This window comes from Cyanistes caeruleus, chromosome 1, assembly GCF_971803275.1.
Source record: "Cyanistes caeruleus chromosome 1, bCyaCae1.hap1.1, whole genome shotgun sequence".
In the NCBI taxonomy this organism is placed as follows: Eukaryota; Metazoa; Chordata; class Aves; order Passeriformes; family Paridae; genus Cyanistes; species Cyanistes caeruleus.
This window is the reverse complement of record NC_141701.1, coordinates 71007531-71024624: the sequence shown is the minus strand read 5'-3', so window position 1 is coordinate 71024624 and position 17094 is coordinate 71007531. Positions and strand designations below refer to the sequence as shown.

General features: G+C 44.9%; 2 protein-coding genes across 6 annotated transcripts in view; one reads left to right on the top strand and one right to left on the bottom strand.

Moving 5' to 3' along the window:
* The window catches only part of TENT4A (terminal nucleotidyltransferase 4A), an 80907-nt gene that overhangs the window by 48231 nt on the left and 15582 nt on the right, over positions 1-17094 (bottom strand). The gene's annotated exons all lie outside the window — the stretch shown is intronic.
* Positions 6246-16439, top strand: LOC147655582 (uncharacterized). The gene is made up of 2 exons (XM_086900639.1): positions 6246-6861; positions 13453-16439. The coding sequence occupies exons 1-2, from the start codon at positions 6342-6344 to the stop codon at positions 13716-13718; spliced, it is 786 nt and encodes a 261-aa protein (XP_086756765.1). The 5' UTR covers positions 6246-6341; the 3' UTR covers positions 13719-16439.

The following is a 17094-nucleotide window of genomic DNA, read 5'->3' as shown; positions in this document are numbered from 1 at the left end:
ACCCAACAGCAATGGAGACAACCTAAAGACTACCTATTCTCCTGCTATAACACTCTGCAGTAGGCAGATATAGAAAGCAAGAAAAGGCAAAAAAAGGGAAGGGGAAGCCATCCTTCCAAGCTTACAGTAATTTTGTCTGGCTTATTTTCAGGGTGAATCCAAATAATGACACATATTAGCTCAAAGAACTTCATTATATAGATTTTTCCAGGTCTTTTAGTCAATTTCACCTTTGTTGTTCATGGAATTCCATTAATTAATTAAATATGCATTAATTAATTAAATATGTATCAGAATAAAGAGTGGTTTATTTTAAACTGCTGCCTGGTAATGGTTTTATCTGATGGTTTTTTCCTGGGGCAAAAAAAAAGTTGTTACTCGCAGTTCATCTCAAAACACAAGACTTCTCAGGCCTTCAATCCATTTATCTCTATTCACCAACAGTTTTCCAAGAACAAGTCCAAGGTTTGACCACCGCTAACCTTCTTCAGCTTGTTTTCTATTGCACCACATTTTCTGACAGGTGGGCAGAAACACACACAGAGTCAACACGTAATTCTGCCATTTAGTCCAGGACACACACCTGTTTTCTCATTTTACTGCCCCTACACTTCAGAATATTGCTGCTGCTTCAGGGTACCTGAGCACACAGCTGCTCTTTAGAAGAGACCATAATGAAAAGAGCTTCTGAACAAAACCACTAACATAAAGCCCACTCACTGTGTGCATTCAGCCCGAATTATTTTTCTTCAATCATGATTCTATATTTACTAGAATTTAATTTTACCAGCAATTTTATAATCTAATGAACAATGAACTCCCACTGTGTCTGTCTGCAGTCAGCTTTATTTTTCTATTATCCTTTCTATCCTTTTCTCACTCATTTCTTCCCTTCAAGTATTTATGAACATATAGAGCAAGAGTCGTGAGTAATTCTATTTGTAACTTTCCTTTATGTAAAGTAAATAATTTATTCTTTCCTTTGGTTATTTCTAAGCAGCTAACCCAGCAAACTTGTAAATGTCTGGTTTTTACGAAGTCTTCAAAAAGAATCTCGAACATTCTTCTGAAAAAAAATCCGCAGTTGTGTTATTAAACTGAACAGAGGAATATGGATTAACAATGAATCCTTCAAGAAAATGAGACCTGTGAGACACAACCACCTTTATCAAAACATGCACTAGACCCTTCCTTTATATTTGGTCATGCAAGAAGTTCTGGTTTTTTATGGTATCAGCCCCATCCAACCACTCCAAGAGATCTAGGCATTTCTGTGAAAAAAATGAATTTACAGTAGCCATCCTCATCACAACCTCCACCACACACAGCAGCCCCAGCACATCAGTGAGCTCAAAAAAAGAGGCAACACACAAGTACTCTCACTTTGATGCCCCACTGAGCATCTCTTCCAACGATTAACACTGTCACAATTGTTAACCACCTATGAAAGACTCAGAAGAGTATCACTCATCACTAATCTACATTTCCTTCCCTCATCTGCTTTTTAATATGAAGTCAGATTCATATTTTCTACTTTGCACTGGCAAGGTAGTACAAGGTTTAATGTTTCAATCTGCTTGGGACAATAGCAAAGGTCTAGATATCAAAGCTCCTTTGGAGTTCAAGCCATACTCATGGCTAATTCCTCTGAAATTCTTTGGCATATACCACAATACATAGGTATATAACAGGTATCATTCTGCTGACTGGATTTAAACACTTACTAAAATTTAAAATTCCAATTGCCTGACTACATGATCTATGTTCCCCCTGGTGCCCTTATATGTCTCTCTCTGAGCCCTACTGATTGGCTAGTTTCTTACTTTTGATGTGCAAGACTTCCAGGTCTTTAATGCATTTGGCAAAACAGTTCTCAACCCTCTGTCTTAATAAAAAGTCTATTTTGTTTGCTCTTTCCAGTTTTCCTTAATTCAACTGTTTCTACTTCTTACAGACCATCTTCTTAGTCTATGTCCTTCCAGATAAGAATCAATGCTATAATAAACAGCATATGGCAGCACAACCACGCTAGCATTTTACCTTCTGGTTTACACCTGAAGAAGCTTCTCAAAACAGAGATGCTTTTTTAAAATTTAATGTTACAGTAGTTTGCAATTTTGTAAACATCCTTGCTCAGATAAGGTTACTGGAACACTGTCACAAAAAAACCTCAGCTCCCATGTATAAAAACAAGATCCTGTATGCTGTTCCGGACTAATCCCAGCATAACTTCTTACCAGCTGAAGGAAAAATGCAGTGTCTGAAAAAAAGACAGCTAAAGTGGAATATTCAGACAACAATACAAGAATAGTTTTTGAGTATTTTGTCCACATAGCTTCTATGATTTTCATAAGCATTTCTTAAGTCAGGACTGTGGCAGTATTTTAACCATTAGGAACACAATTTCCATCTGCAGCACATGATGTACATGCAGATACAAGTAACATTCTAACTCTTCTTTTTATAGAGCTTCCTTTAACATACAGATAAGTCAGTCTTCTCAAGTTCCTTCTGGCTTCTTAAAGAATTTGGATTCTCAACAGCATCACAGTACCTAGCAATCTTCTGTAACAGGCATTTAAGATTCCTATTGTTTTACTTTACTAGCAAATGTAGGCCTTTTAATCAACTTTTTCACAACAGTTTTACTGTATTTATATAAATACTGGGAAAGAAATGTGTTGGTAAGCTCTGTCATCTTACCTAATATAAGATGGCAAAGATTAGAACACAGGGATGCAGAAGAGCCGTTACTTGTACTTTTGTGTCAATCATATTGATTGACATGTGGGGAAAGAAGTAAGAAACACCCATGGAAGTGACTTCGCTGAGAGAAGGTGCTGGGAGCTTCTTCCGTGCCTGGGAAAGGCCAATAGCTGGCTAGTTCTGAGTACTGTCATTTTACACCATTTAGAAATTAGTTCTGCCTCTGTGAGATCCACATTTTAAAAACCGTAAGCCCGGGAAATCTCTCTCTTTGGTTCTGGCTTCGAAAGGTAGCTGAGCTCCGGTGGGGCTGGCCCCGCTCCCCTGCAGCCAGGAGGGGGCAGCCAGGCCTGACCCCAGCGGCTCCCAGGCAGGGGATAGGCTGAGCCGGGCCACGGCTGCTGACATCTCCTCAACACTGAGCTCTCCCTCCCTGGCCCCCACGGACAGCTCCGACTGCCCCCCGAAGCAGCAGCCAGGTGGAGGGAGGGGCCCAGCGCCGCTGTGGCCACTGGGAAAGATATTAACCCTTTCACTACACAAATGAGACCGGCAAACCTCAATCCTCTCTCCAGGGACAGAAAAAGAGCGATCAACACGTAGAAAGACGACATGAGAACACCAAGGTCAGTAAAGAGAGTCAAGCCTCAGATGGAAGAAGAATGAGGAGATGCTCTAATGGGGCTGAAATATTCTTTTGATAGGGCCATGGAGATGGACAGTGATATACTGAAATATCTCTGTTAATTCATCAAAGTATGGGGGAATGAAGTATTCAAACTGAAGCAGATAGTGAAGTAGCTGTGATCCCATGAGACGCTTAAACAGAGAGAGAGAGAGAGAGATGAGAATGATGGAGACTCTTTGCCTCCAGGGAGAGAAGAAAACCTCTGTTCACAGGGATGATCATAGAGACAGATGAAGAGAACCTTTGCCTTTGAATAACTCATCCTTAAAACAGTACCCCATGAGTTCATGGCCTATGAACACACCTCTAGAAGGGCTGTGAAAATGGGAGGAATGTCACAATGCAGAATTTTTGCCCGGGTGGCTGCTATTTGTGGAAATGAAAAGCCACAAGCAAACTTTCTTGTGGAGAAGTCTCCATGGCATGACAAGAGAAAAGTCCTTTCCCTACAAGAACTGATGAAAGACTATTGTATAGTTGGTACCGTTTTAACATCCCAGATTGTCAGTTGTAAAAGGAAGTTGGGCAAGGGGAAGAAAGGTGTTATGGATGTTTTATTCTGATGTTTCTTATTCTTGTAGTTCTGCTAATAAAATTCTTTATACCTTTTAAGTTTTAAGACTCTTTTTCCCTTCTCCTAATCCATATCTCACACCAAGAAATGAGTACGTGCACTGGTGATTTTAGCCTGTGCTAAGCCCACCACATTATTTGGTGCATTGGCCAGGAAACTCAAATTGGCAAATCTGAGCCACTACAACTTGCTACATTATTCAGGTTGCTAATTTCAACAGCCTGGAAGAACCTACCATTTACTGATGTTCTTACCGCTAAGCTCAGCAAGCAGTACCCACTTACAGGCTGAACTACTGCAACAGAATTAACATATTCTGTGTATCAAAAAATTATCCCTTCTACTGTTTTAGAGAAGGCAGCCACTCTTCTAGTTCCTAGGTTAAAATACCACTCGGACGACATTCTCAGACTTTTGTAATGTTTTTCTTCAAAGGCACATTTCTAAGAAAGGAGATGTCATGGAGTAGTTTTACTTTTAAAACAGCTTGGAGGGAGAGGAAGTTGAAGCTGCTGGTGGCTGATGGGAGTTTTTCTTCTTGACTAATTATCAGTCATTTCTAAGAATTGACAGCAGATTTGACTATTAAAAAGTGAATTCAACTTGTAAACACTTTTTTAAGAAGTACAGACAGAATTTTTTTGGTTTTTTTGGTTTTTGGTATCAGACAAGGTAGTAGGCTCTGTCTCGGCCTCCTCCCCCCCCTCTCCAGGCCTACAAGGCCGCGGTAGAGGGAGGGGGGGGAGGGGGAAGAGAAGCAGCGCTGGTCAGCTGAGCTTAGTTTTCAGTTTTTGCTGCTAGACTGAAACTTAACACCATGAACTCTTGCAGTTTTCTTAAAACTTTTAATTCTTTTACTACCTAGATAAACATACAGATTACTCTTTTTCTCAGAAAGACAGAGAGAGAGACAATCAACATAGAAAAGACATCATAGAACTACTAAAAACAGTGAAGAAAAAAGTTAAGTTTAAATAAGAAAGAGAATAAAGAGATGCTTTACAGCTGAAATATCTTTCTGTTAAAGCTATAGAAATGGACAATAATAGTATAAAAAGACTCTTTTAATTCATGATAAGAGTATTAGGAGGAATGAGATATTCAAAGTGTAACTTTTGAGCAGAAGAGAGAGAGAGAGAGAGTGCTTGTGATACTGTGAGTTGCTAGAATTGAGTTGAGTGAAGATTTTAAAGCTTTGGGGGCAAAGAGAAAACTGTTTTCCAGGAAGGCTCACAGAGACAAATGAAGAAGACTTCTGCCTTTGAATGACTTATCTTTAAAAATAAGATTCTTAAACTCTGTGACTCATACACACCTTAGAGATGTAAAATGAGAAGAGAAGATTTAATGACAAATTTCTGAGCAGCTGGCATTAGAGAAATAGAAAACTATAATGAAAAATAGTTTTCTCGTGAGAAACTCTGTAAGCTAACAGAAAGAGACTTCTGTTTCTCTACAAAGACTGATGAAAGACTGTAGCAAGAATTAAGACTGTTTTTAACTACCAAAGTCCTAAAGTTATTTGTCTCTATGTTGTCATGTGTACAGAGAAATAGTTAAGATGTAGAAGATAAGAGGATTTTCTGAAAGTTTATTCTGGTATTCTCATTCTTGTAGTTTGTTAATAAACTGTCTTTATTCCTCTTAAGTTTTAAGCCTGTTTTGCTCTTGTTTTAATCCATATCTCACAACAAAAAATAAGTAAGTTTTTAGTTACTAGTTTAAAACCACGACATTTAATTGGTGCATTGGCCGGGAAAACAAAAATTAGCAAATCTAAACTAGTACATTAATAGTGTTACTGTAAGATAAAAGATTAAGTAAGAGCAAAGCATGATTGTCTTAAGTTTATATAGCAGTGATAGTAAAATCTAGAAGTAGAAAGTAGTAAATATTTGTTTCTTCTTTTCTGTCAATTTATTAGTTTTTTAAGTTGTATATTGAATATAATTGATAATTTTTGAGTAGGTGTTTACAAGTTTGTTAAGAATAATATGTTACAGTTGCTGTTTGTAAACTCCTTACTTACCTTGTACCCCGGTCACAGGATATTGTTAAGAATAATACGTTCCAGTTGCTGTTTGTAAACTCCTTACTTACCTTGTACCCCTGTCCCAGGTTTACTTACCTTGTACCCCTGTCGCAAATTGCTGTACCCCGTATTTCTTGTTCCTTGTTCAGCCAGGCCCTGCCCCCTCTCCCAAGTTGCTGTACCCTGTGTTTCTTGTTCTGTGTTCAGCCAGGCACTGCCCCCACTGCTCCTAGACTCCCACATGGCAACATTGTATCCCTTTCCCAAGTTGCTGTACCGCTCTGAGGAGGAAGATGACATACTGACTTTTATGCAAACGAGAGAGACCAGAGACTTATGGGATGCACCCAGACTGGAAAAAACCCCAAAACAACGAGCCACGCAAAAGGGAAGGAATAGAACCAGCACCATCTAACAAGGAAGACCCAGAGGAGTCCCCTGACTTCTTTCCAGAGGCCGACGTAACCTCGAGGAGACTCGACTGGGATGACAGCCTAGACTACGAGCCTGAAAGAACGAGTCTTCCCGGGGACTCCCGTGAGGAAGGAAGGCCCAGCTCTGCCCTAGTGACAGAGCTGCACGGATCCTCCTCTTCTGCGGTGTCCAGTGGGAGCAGTGGCGGTGTGCGCGACCCCTCGGGCCCCCACCCCAGAGCTGTGCTGCTTAATAAAGGCCTTTTTAAAAGGAGCTGGTCTCCTGGCCCGTTTATCACAGCTTGGGGGCTCGTCCGGGATAGCCACGCCCTGAAGAAGACCAGGGACGGGACGGCCGCCCACCCTATTGGGCCTCCGGGGGACAGCTGGCTATACCGGACCCAGAAGAACAGCCTGGGATCGACATCGCAGAAGAGCGCCAGATTGGGTAAGCCACCGGTGGCGGGAGTAGGAGGCGAGTGAGTGGATGTGTGAGTGAGACGGGGGCTGGCAGCTCAGACCCCCGGGGCGAGTGCGGACTGCCCAGTACCGCGGTTCCGGACTCCCGCGAGGGGGCCGGCCGGGAACGGCAGGAAGCGAAAGAGGCTCACTTGGGCCCAGAGAAACGAGTGAGGCGTCTCCTGGGGATAAAAGCCCCCCTCTGAGTGCGCAGAGGGTACCTAAGAGAGTGAGTGGCGCACATAGGGGTAGGCCCCTCTACTGAAAAGGGCTAAACAGCCTAGGCTGCTCCGGGCGTGTGGAAGGCCTAGGTGAGTGAGAGTCACACGCAGGCAATCTAGGTAACTCCCGGGGTGGTGTGTGGGGGTGCCTAGGTTCGGTGTGAGTGAACACACCCCCCCCGCTTGGGTACTCAGACGACCTGACCGGGGAATTGGAATTGGGGGTCCCCAGGCCCTACCGGCACCAGGCGGTCAGCGAAGGGCCCTCGCTTCCCAGGGTCTGTGACACAGGACGTGCTGAAAGGCTCTAGTTGTCGCGGCTCAGTCTCGGCTCAGGGGGTTCCTGAGAAGGGAGGTCGTTAACCTGCTGCCGGAGAGCACAGGGGCAGATAGTCTGCGCGGGCGGGCGAGGCAGCTAGAGTAATACACTCACGCATCCCTTAGCCGAAGCCATTCCCTGGTGGGCGGAGCGGCTAGGAGGCAAGGGGGAATTCTCCCACCACTCACTTACAGTCAGCCCTCGCGCAGAAGCTATTCTCACTGGGGAAGGGGGATAGTCAGGGAGCGGAGGGGCAGGGAGTTCCGGGGTGAGCCCTGCTGACCAAATCTTGTGGACGGCACTGAGACAGGGACGGGGGAAGGTCCCAGGAGCGTCTAGTGCTAGGGTCCCCTCGACGTCGACCCAGGAGTGCTCATAGTCTTCGCTGGCAAGAGGGTCAGGGAGGCGAGGCGCGAGGGGAACGGGACTGGGGTGTAGGGAGGGGCAAGCGGAACCTGCAAGCCCCGCTGGGACCTAACCCCCGGGGCAAGCGGAGACTGCAAGCCCCAGAAAATTCAAAGTGTGAGTGGAAGGCCGGCCGAGTGTAAGAAAGGGTGTGGATTCTTGTGTGAGAAGATTGAGTGTATTCCCTAGTGTGAAAGGAGAGAGTAAGTTCCTAAAGTGTGAGTTTTTGTTGAGGTTTGAAAGGTTAGTTGTCCATCATTAGAAATTTTCAGTTTGAGTAGGAGCACCTTTATAAAGTTTAATTTAAGTAAGAGCCAGTTTTAAGTTGGTTGGAAGTTGTGTTGTCTGTCAGTTCCAGTTTTATTCAGGAAAAGGCACCGTAAGTTTTAAGTGAAGGTCCAGAGGTAGGAGGAGCAATGGGACAGTGTTTAAGTAAGAGAGTAGGTCCCAAGGGGAATGAAGAGGCCACCAGAACCATTCCCCCCGATAGCCCACTAGGGCAAATGTTAAATTGCTGGGATGCACAAGAGGCCACCAAGGGCCTGGACCGGATCAAGATGATCCATTACTGTATAGAGGTCTGGCCCAAACTAGAGATACAAGGACAGTGGCCTTGGTATGGTACTAAAGATCCTTGGATGTGCTCCCAACTGTACCAGTATCTGAAAACCAGAAGAGGCTCAAGTCCAGAAGAGATCAGTTATGCAGCCTTGTGGCTGAAACAAAGAGCAGACACAGAGATGGTGAAAGTATGTAAGTTGAAGGAAGAGAAGGGGGAAGGGAAAGAAAGTAAGAAGCAAGAAAAAGAAGCTAGCGAAACAGGTAGTAAATGGGACCCCCTAGATCATCTACCCCCTCCTCCTACATACCCAACAGCACCCCAGACTTCTTCACCCAATTCCCCGACCTTTTCCCCTTCTGCATCACCCCCACAAAACCCTGGTACACCCGATTCAAACCCTTTCTGCCCAAACCAATCCCCTTCCACATCTTCAGCTTCCTCTACTATCCCGATACCCTTTTCCTCAACCCCACCACCGTTGGTGGCCCCAGTCCTTTCTAATCTACTTCCTACCTCCCCCTTACCTCCAGAAACCCCTACATCAGACCAAGTTTCTTCTCCCTCGCCTAGTACTGTCCCTTTGCCCCCTCCCAACTGGGAGCTGAGTACCCCCAAATTTAATACCAATCCTCCTCCTCCTAACAACCAGCAGCTCCCTAAGACTCCCACCCCTAGTCAAGAACAAGATTTTGGAGATGGACCCTACTGTCACACACGATCTAAGACAACTAAGCTCCTTCCCCTGAGAGAAGTCCCTATGGGAGGAGTAGCTGGAGGGGTAGGGTTTGTCAATGCCCCATTGACAGCTTCAGAAGTCCGGGGATTCAAGAAAGAGCTAGGGAACTTAGTTGAAGACCCAGTAGGGATAGCCAACCAGGTAGACCAGTTCCTGGGTCCAAATACTTACACCTGGGGGGAGTTAAACTCTATTTTAAACATCTTATTTAACCCTGAAGAGGTAGCCATGATCCGTACTGCGGGGATACGAATCTGGGAAAGGGAGAATAGATCAGGACTCCCAGGAGAGTATAAACTCCCACAAGTAGATCCAGGGTGGGATCCTAACAGGGAGGAGGGAAGGCGGAACATGAGGGACTACAGGTCCCTAATAGTGAAGGGTATTAAGGAATCAGTTCCCCGGGGTAATAACACAAAACTAGCCTTTGATGGGACCCAGGAGAAGGACGAGACTCCAGCCACCTGGTTGAATAGGTTGAGGAGAAATTTTCAGCTGTATTCAAACATAGACCCTGACAGCCCTGAGGGCCAGGTGTTATTAAAAGTGCAGTTTGTGACTAAGTCCTGGCCTGATATCAGGAGGAAGCTTGAAAAACTAGAGGACTGGCAAGAAAAGGGGATCAATGAGCTATTAAAAGAAGCTCTAAAAGTCTACTTGAGGAGAGAAGAGGAGAAGACGAAGACAAGGACAAAGCTCATGGTGGCGGTGGCCCGGGAGATTGTTAGGGCAGACAAGGATCAGACAGATAGGAATCAACAAAGTGATGGAAAGCCAAAGTCCCAGTTTGAGGGAGATAGGAAGAAATCGGTTATGTCTCCATGGACCAACCCTAGGAACTCTCGAGTGAGTGGGAGGTGTTACTACTGTGGAGAGATTGGACATCTCAAAAGAGACTGCAAGAAATTATCCCTGGATGAGGAAATAGCTAGAGAGCAGGATGTCATGGAGAAAATCTTAAGGGGAGAGGAAAGTCGTGATTAGGGGTGTCGGGGGCTATATGTAATAGGGGACCCGATGAAACACCGAGAAGAGCCCCTGGTAAACCTTGAGGTAGGTCCCCAGAGTGAGGAAGTAGAATTTTTAGCAGACACGGGAGCAGACCATTCAAGTTTGAACAAGCTCCCAACTGGAATGTTTTTAAGCAACAAAGTTTGTGAAGTGTCAGGAGCTGAGGGAAAACCCTTCATAGCTCCTGTGATAAAAAATGTTGAAGTGAAAGGAAATTCTCGGCAGTGCTATGCAGACTTTGTGTACCTACCAGACTTAGAGACTAACTTGCTGGGAAGAGACTTGCAGGTACAACTGGGAGTGGGAGTAATACCAGTGAACGGAAAAATGGTGGTCCATATGATGAAGCTAACAACCAAAGATATAGAAGAGATTAACTCTGAGGTTTGGGCGGAAGAAGGGAAGTTTGGATATTTCCCCAATAAAGATTGAAATCCAGAAGAAAACCCCTCCTATCAGGATCAGGCAGTACCCAATGTCCCTAGAGAGCAGAAAAGGATTGGCCCCAGTTATTGATCACCTGCTGGCAGAAGGCATTTTAGAGCCATGCATGTCCCCCCATAACACCCCGATTTTGGCTGTTAAAAAAAAGCAGAAGGGAAGTACCGGTTAGTCCAAGACCTGAGGGAAGTGAATAAGAGGACTGTTACCAGGCACCCAGTGGTGTCGAATCCATACACCCTCCTGAGTCAAGTACCCAATGAACATGTTTGGTTCACAGTTATCGATCTAAAGGATGCATTCTGGGCATGTCCCCTAGCAGAAGAATGCCGTGATTGGTTTGCCTTTGAATGGGAATATCCTGAAAAGAAAAGAAAACAACAGCTAAGGTGGACTCGGTTGCCTCAAGGCTTTACAGAGTCTCCGAACCTTTTTGGGCAAGCGTTAGAAGAATTACTGAGCCAATTTGATCCCGAAGGTGACATCCAAATTTTACAATATGTTGATGATCTCTTGATATCAGGGGAAGATCAAGACAGGGTAAGAAAAACCAGTGTGCGGCTGTTAAACTTCTTGGGGACCAAAGGGTTAAGGGTGTCCCGGAATAAATTACAGTTTGTAGAGCCCAAAGTCATTTACTTGGGACACATAATAAGACAGGGCAGTAAGGAACTGAGCCCAGAGAGAGTATCAGGCATTCTAGCCATACCTGCACCAAAAACAAAGAGAGACATAAGAAAACTCTTAGGCCTTTTTGGATATTGCAAACTATGGATAGAACAATATACCCAGAGCGTCAAGTTTCTTTATGAAAAGCTGGTTGATTGTGAACCCATAAAGTGGACAGCTGAAGATGAAGCGCAATTAAATCAGCTAAAGGTTAAGCTGTCCACAGCACCAGTTTTAAGCCTGCCTGACCTAAAGAAAGAATTTGATTTGTTTGTCAACTCTGAAGAAGGGACTGCATATGGGGTTCTGACCCAGGAATGGGGAGGATGTCGTAAGCCCATAGCCTATCTATCCAAACTGCTGGACCCAGTAGCTCGTGGGTGGCCCACCTGCGTGCAATCAATAGCTGCTGCTGCCATTTTAATAGAAGAGGCCCAAAAGCTAACCCTACAGGGTAAGATCAGAGTCCACACACCACATGATTTAAAAACAATCTTGAGCCGAAAGGCTCAGCAGTGGCTGACAGATGCCAGGATATTAAAATATGAAGTCATCCTAATGGATACTAGCAATTTGGAGCTAGTAACCTCCAAGGGCCTGAACCCGGCACAATTTTTGTCAGGGGAGCCTCTGCCTGAATTAGAACATGACTGCTTAGAATTGGTAAATCTCCAAACCAAAGTGAGGGAGGATCTGGGAGATGTACCCCTGCTCTATGGGAAGGTACTATTTACTGATGGTTCCTCCAGGGTGGTGGAGGGGAAAAGATATTCAGGGTATGCAGTGGTCATAGAGGTAGAGGAAGGAAAACTAGAGGTCCTAGAAAAAGGGAGACTACCCCCCAGTTGGTCAGCTCAGTGCTGTGAGGTTCATGCTCTAAAGAGGGGTCTGGACTTGCTAGAGAGAGAAAAAGGAACCATCTATACAGATTCAAAGTATGCCTTTGGGATAGTCCATACCTTTGGTAAGATCTGGGAGGAGAGAGGCTACCTGAACTCCAAAGGGAAGAACCTGGCACATGAAGGGCTGATTAAATCAGTATTAGAGTCCTTGACCAAACCCACAGAGATTGCAGTGGTCCACATGAAGGGGCATCAGAAGGGAGACTCCTTAGAAAGCAGAGGGAACCGACTTGCTGACCAAGCAGCTAAAGAAGTGGCCTTAGATCCAAAGGAATCGGTGAAAATTTTTAAACTGGATGAGGTAGTAACTGAAGAGGACGGAAAGAATATTTACCAAGAAAGAGTGGGAAGTAATAAAAAAATTAGAATTGTCTCAAGGGGAACAAGGGGAATGGTTAACCTCAGATGGGCGAAAGTTTCTGAACAAGGCTTTAGCCCGGAAAATATTAAATGAGATACATGAACTGACTCATTGGGGAACCCAAGGGTTGTGTGATCATTTTCTGAGGGAAAACTTATGCTTGGGAGTTTATGATCTAGCAAAGGCCATAACAAAGGGGTGTGTAATATGCCAGAAGGTAAACCAGAAAGTAATGAGAAAGGCTGAACCTGGGGGAAGAGAGTTAGCCATGAGACCATTCCAGAGTGTGCAAGTAGACTTCACGGAAATGCCTCCTATACAAGGATATAAACACCTATTGGTGATAGTTGACCATCTAACCCATTGGGTAGAGGCATTCCCCACAAAAAAAGAGACAGCAGAAGAAGTCGCCCGGGTAATACTGGAAAGTATTATCCCCAGATATGGGCTAGTGAATACCATTGACTCAGACAGGGGATCCCATTTCACCTCCCAAGCCTTACAGGCCATTGTAAAGGCTCTAGGAATAAAGTGGAGACTGCACACTCCATGGCACCCCCAGAGTTCGGGTCGAGTGGAACGTATGAACAAGACATTGAAAAATGTGTTAACAAAACTAATAGCTGAGACCCAGATGAACTGGTTAAAGTGTTTGCCTCTCGCCCTCCTGAGAATCAGAACCAGGCCACGATCTGACCTTGGTGCCTCCCCATACAAAATGATGTTTGGGCTCCCCTTTCTAATGACCCCTTACAGCACTGGAGATTACATAGAAGGGGAAGAAATAGCTAAAAAGTACCTAGAGACAATTGGGAGGACCCTGAATAACCTAAGAAAGAGAGGATATCTCCCCCAAACCTTCCCACTTGACACAAACATCCACCAGATCAATCCGGGGGATTGGGTATTGATTAAATCCTGGAAAGACACCCCCTTAACCCCGAAATTTGAAGGTCCCTTCCAGGTTCTGCTGGTGACCCACGCTGCTATTCGGACCCAAGAAAAGGGGTGGACTCACGTCTCACGTGTAAAAGGACCGGTATCGCCTCCTCCTGACTGTGGACAAGGCACAGAAAAATCCCCCACGAATTCTCCCAAGTGGACTGCCATTACAGATCCTACCAGTCTAAGAGTGACTCTTAAGAGGCAGCCAGAAACAGACTGCGAGAGAAAGAATATAAACAAAGACTGCAGAACTCTGCTGAGTGAGTTGGTTTAAGTGGGAGTGTTCTTAAAGTTCTTGTGGTTGTTGCTGTAAAATAATTTTGATGTTAGCAAAGTTGGTTGAATGAAAACCCCACCCATTAACTTCTCCCACAGGACATTCTCCAAAAAGGCAACTAAATTAAAGAAGAAGGTGGGAGGAGAAGGACCATACCATCTCTCCTGATCCCCCAAAAGACCTAAGAGGCAAGACCGGGTGAGGCTAACAGGGAAGGTGAGCCATGAAGCTCCCTAAAACAAAACTAGCTCATACCGGACTCTTAGGTGGACTGATGTTGGTCCAGCTGGTGAGCCTTGGGATAGGGGACAGTGGAGAAGCATGTACAAAGTGCTACTATCCCCTATATGATGGAGAGGATCTAGGATCACTGATGAGGGTCCACACAAACATCAATCCCACCTGTTTTGATCACACCAAATTGGAAACCTGTCAGGAGGAAGGAAAGACATATTGGATTACTAGAAATACTGCCTCATTTAGGCAACGTCTGCTTGGAGAATGCCCTGTAGGAGAATCCTGGCTCTGCTTTGAACAGGAGGGACTGAATGATGTAATAAAAGAAAAACAATTGAAGATAAGGAAAGGTGATCTGGATGAAACACGAGGTAAGAACCTATTCATTGACCTGATGGAGAGAATCAGCAGAGAGTTAAACTTAACCAATTGTTGGGTATGTGGGAACGCCCAGATGTCAGATATTTGGCCCTGGGAAGGGATCAGCCTGGCACCTTTAGACATTCTAAGGTGGAAATTAACTGAGCAAAAACCCCAGACAGGGAACAGGGGACAGGAACAATGGGATCTGAAAGCAAGAGTGATTGGGGAAGAATGCATTAAAAGGACAGGAAGAAGATACAAAACCCCTGTGGGAAAAATGGCCTGCAAAAGATACCTGACGGTGAAAGACTCAGGTAGCAGGTGGATCCCCCAAGAACCAAACAGGTACTGGGCCACTGGGAGAAAGGAAAGGGGGTGTATTTATCATGAGGGGTACAAACTGTATGAGTGCGCAGAAAAAGGGATAAACCCTTTTTGGGGGTTAAGAGAACTCTCAAAATACTGGGAACATCCTACAGACACACAGGACACTTTCTGGAAGGCCCCTGAGTATTTATTTTGGATTTGTGGGAGCACTGCATATACCCACCTCCCAGGAGATTGGGCAGGAAGCTGCACAATAGGGATAATAAAGCCTGCTTTTTTCCTCCTACCTAAGAAATCAGGGTCATACTTGGGAGTCCCCTTGTATGATGACTTAAAAAAAGGCAGTCGAAAGAGGAGGCATGTAATGGACCTAGGAAGCAATCAGAAATGGAAGGGGAAGATCTGGACCCCTGAGGAAATAATTAAGACATATGGACCGGCCACGTGGGCCCAGGATGGATCCTGGGGGTATCGTACCCCAGTCTATATGTTAAACCGAATCATCCGTCTCCAGGCAGTATTAGAAGTGGTGTCAAACAGAACTGCCCTTGCTTTAGACCACATCAGCACACAATTGGCACAAACCAGGGCTGTAGTCTATCAGATTCGGCTGGCGGTGGACTACCTATTGGCAGATGAAGGAGGCATTTGTGGAAAGTTTAATTCCTCTGAATGTTGCCTGGAGATAGATGATAAGAGTGAGGTAATCAAAAACATCTCAAAAGAAATACAAAAGATAGCTTATGTGGGCACCCAGGAATGGACTCCTCTGGTGAACTCAGACTGGTGGAATGACCTTTGGTCCTTCAAAAAAGGGTGGTGGAAAAAAATAGTCTTTATTGCTGTCTGTGCATTTGTAAGTTTCTTGTTCCTGCCCTGTTTACTCCCCTGCCTAATCAAGACAGTGACTACCACAGTACAAGCAAGCATCCAGATCCCTGAAATAAAAGATAAGAAGCAGGCCAGGATCATGTTAATGGAGACTCAAAGTCAGGATCCAGAGCACAAAACTGCCAGGGAAATATATGAGCAATATCGAGAATTAAGAGATAAATATTCCCAAGAGCCAGAAGTTAATGGTTGATGCGGGCTAGAGCCCGATCAAAATATAAGAGGGGGGATATTGTTAAGAATAATATGTTACAGTTGCTGTTTGTAAACTCCTTACTTACCTTGTACCCCTGTCCCAGGTTTACTTACCTTGTACCCCTGTCGCAAATTGCTGTACCCCGTATTTCTTGTTCCTTGTTCAGCCAGGCCCTGCCCCCTCTCCCAAGTTGCTGTACCCTGTGTTTCTTGTTCTGTGTTCAGCCAGGCACTGCCCCCACTGCTCCTAGACTCCCACATGGCAACATTGTATCCCTTTCCCAAGTTGCTGTACCGCTCTGAGGAGGAAGATGACATACTGACTTTTATGCAAACGAGAGAGACCAGAGACTTATGGGATGCACCCAGACTGGAAAAAACCCCAAAACAACGAGCCACGCAAAAGGGAAGGAATAGAACCAGCACCATCTAACAAGGAAGACCCAGAGGAGTCCCCTGACTTCTTTCCAGAGGCCGACGTAACCTCGAGGAGACTCGACTGGGATGACAGCCTAGACTACGAGCCTGAAAGAACGAGTCTTCCCGGGGACTCCCGTGAGGAAGGAAGGCCCAGCTCTGCCCTAGTGACAGAGCTGCACGGATCCTCCTCTTCTGCGGTGTCCAGTGGGAGCAGTGGCGGTGTGCGCGACCCCTCGGGCCCCCACCCCAGAGCTGTGCTGCTTAATAAAGGCCTTTTTAAAAGGAGCTGGTCTCCTGGCCCGTTTATCACAAGTTGAAGGGGTGGAATGTCATGGAGTAGCTTTACCTTTAAAACAGCTTGGAGGGAGAGGAAGTTGAAGCTGCTGGTGGCTGATGGGAGTTTTTCCTCCTGACCAATTATCAGTCATTTCCAAGAATTGACAGCAGATCTGACCATTAAAAAGTGAATTCAACTTGTAAACACCCCCTTAAGAAGTACAGACAGAATTCTCTTGCTCTCTTTGGTTTCCGGCTTCAGACAAGGTAGCAGGCTCTGTCTCGGCCTCCTCCCCCCCCTCTCCAGGCCTACAAGGCCGCGGTAGAGGGGGGGGGGGGAGGGGGAAGAGAAGCAGCGCTGGTCAGCCGAGCTTAGTTTTCAGTTTTTGCTGCTAGACTGAAACTTAACACCATGAACTCTTGCAGTTTTCTTAAAACTTTTAATTCTTTTACTACCTAGATAAACATACAGATTACTCCTTTGCTCAGAAAGACAGAGAGAGAGACAATCAACATAGAAAAGACATCATAGAACCACCAAAAACAGTGAAGAAAAAAGTTAAGTTTAAATAAGAAAGAGAGAATAAAGAGATGCTTTACAGCTGAAATATCTTTCTGTTAAAGCTATAGAAATGGACAATAATAGTATAAAAAGACTCCTTTA

What these genes read in the sequence shown, in the direction of transcription:
- LOC147655582 (XM_086900639.1), top strand. Translation starts at nt 6,342, where the DNA reads ATGCACCCAGACTGGAAAAAACCCCAAAACAACGAGCCACGCAAAAGG. An exon ending in GCAGAAGAGCGCCAGATTGG is followed by an intron (nt 6,862 to 13,452) that starts GTAAGCCACCGG and finishes CGAAATTTGAAG; the next exon opens with GTCCCTTCCAGGTTCTGCTG.